General features: G+C 42.4%; 1 protein-coding gene across 1 annotated transcript in view; it reads left to right on the top strand.

Moving 5' to 3' along the window:
* LOC101845792 (apoptosis-stimulating of p53 protein 1) overlaps positions 1-1,237 on the top strand; it is a gene marked incomplete in the record, with an annotated part of 97,982 nt that overhangs the window by 84,366 nt on the left and 12,379 nt on the right. Inside the window, 1 exon segment of the mRNA XM_013085764.2 lies at positions 1,070-1,152. Within this exon segment, the coding sequence (XP_012941218.1) occupies positions 1,070-1,152 (83 nt within the window).

Here is a 1,237-nt window from a genome sequence, read left to right as displayed (position 1 = left end):
TCTTTTCTTTGTATGTTACTGTCTTGTATCACCTCTAATCTTCGGCGTGGGTGGTTGGCGGGTGCTCTGGTGTGGTTTGCTTCTTCTTTCCTATCAAACGTCTATCGTCTTTATCTCTCTCCTTCTTTTTTTGTGTTTGTTGCTTTCTTGTATCACCTCTAATAATCTTGGGCACTTATGTGACCTTATTGTGTTGCCAGTGCCGTAAAACTCTTTACTAAAACTGAAACTAATCTTTTGCACTTAAATGACCCATTTGTGTTGCAAGTACCGTGAAAATCTTACCAAAAGTATATGTAAAATTAAACGCCTGATCTTTGGCCATATTGTGGCATATTTGTGTTAAAAGTGCCGTAAAACTCTTACTAAAATTACATTAAAATCTCTGAATGAAAGAATGAACGAGTATGTGTCTTCTTCGTGCCTGCCTGTCTAAATGAAGGAAAAATTGTGTTTTCTACGTGTCTGTCTGTCTGTCTGAGCGAAAGGACGAAAGAATGAGCGACTGTCTGTTTTCTTTTTGCCTGCCAGTTTAACTATTAGAAGGAAAGAAAGAACGACTCTATGTTTTCTACCTGCCTGCTTGTCTGAATAAAGAAAAGAACGAACGACTTTGGTATCATCGTCATCTTTTCTTACATCCGTCCTAATGATTTCCCACCTTTATTTAGTTGCAGAACCTCTAATTTACGGAACCTACATTGTATGACCAATTTGTGTTGTTGTAAGTGCCATAAAACTATTACGAAAACTGAAAGCTCTAGGGAAAGGAAAAAATGAACGACTATGTTACATTAGTATTCTCGTCACCAAGTCACACCTCCTCTCTGACCTCTGACCTCTATACTCTAACCCAGTGACTTTCCTCCTCTTTGACCTTTGCCCTCTGACCTCTAATCCAGTGACTTTCCTCCTTTTTACCACTGCCTTCTGACCTCTAACCCAGTGACTTTCCTCATTTCTCCAGCTGCCCTCTCACCTCTGACCTCTAACCCAGTGACTTTCCTCTTTTCTCCAGCTGCCCTCTCACCTCTGACCTCTAACCCAATGACTTTCCTCCTTTCCCCAGCTGCCTGGCGGTGACCTGACACTGGCCGAGCTGCAGGAGATGTCCACCCGGCAGCAGCAACAGATGGAAGCCCAGCAGCAGGTACGAGATATAGTAAAACTATGGTTTATATGTGTGTGCGTCTCTCTCTCTCTCTCTCTCTCTCTCTCTCTCTCTCTCTCTCTCTCT

The sequence above is a fragment of the Aplysia californica genome, unplaced genomic scaffold (genome assembly GCF_000002075.1).
Source record: "Aplysia californica isolate F4 #8 unplaced genomic scaffold, AplCal3.0 scaffold00404, whole genome shotgun sequence".
NCBI classification, from domain to species: domain Eukaryota; kingdom Metazoa; phylum Mollusca; class Gastropoda; order Aplysiida; family Aplysiidae; genus Aplysia; species Aplysia californica.
The sequence above is the reverse complement of the archived record's forward strand: the minus strand, read 5'-3'. Positions and strand labels throughout refer to the sequence as shown.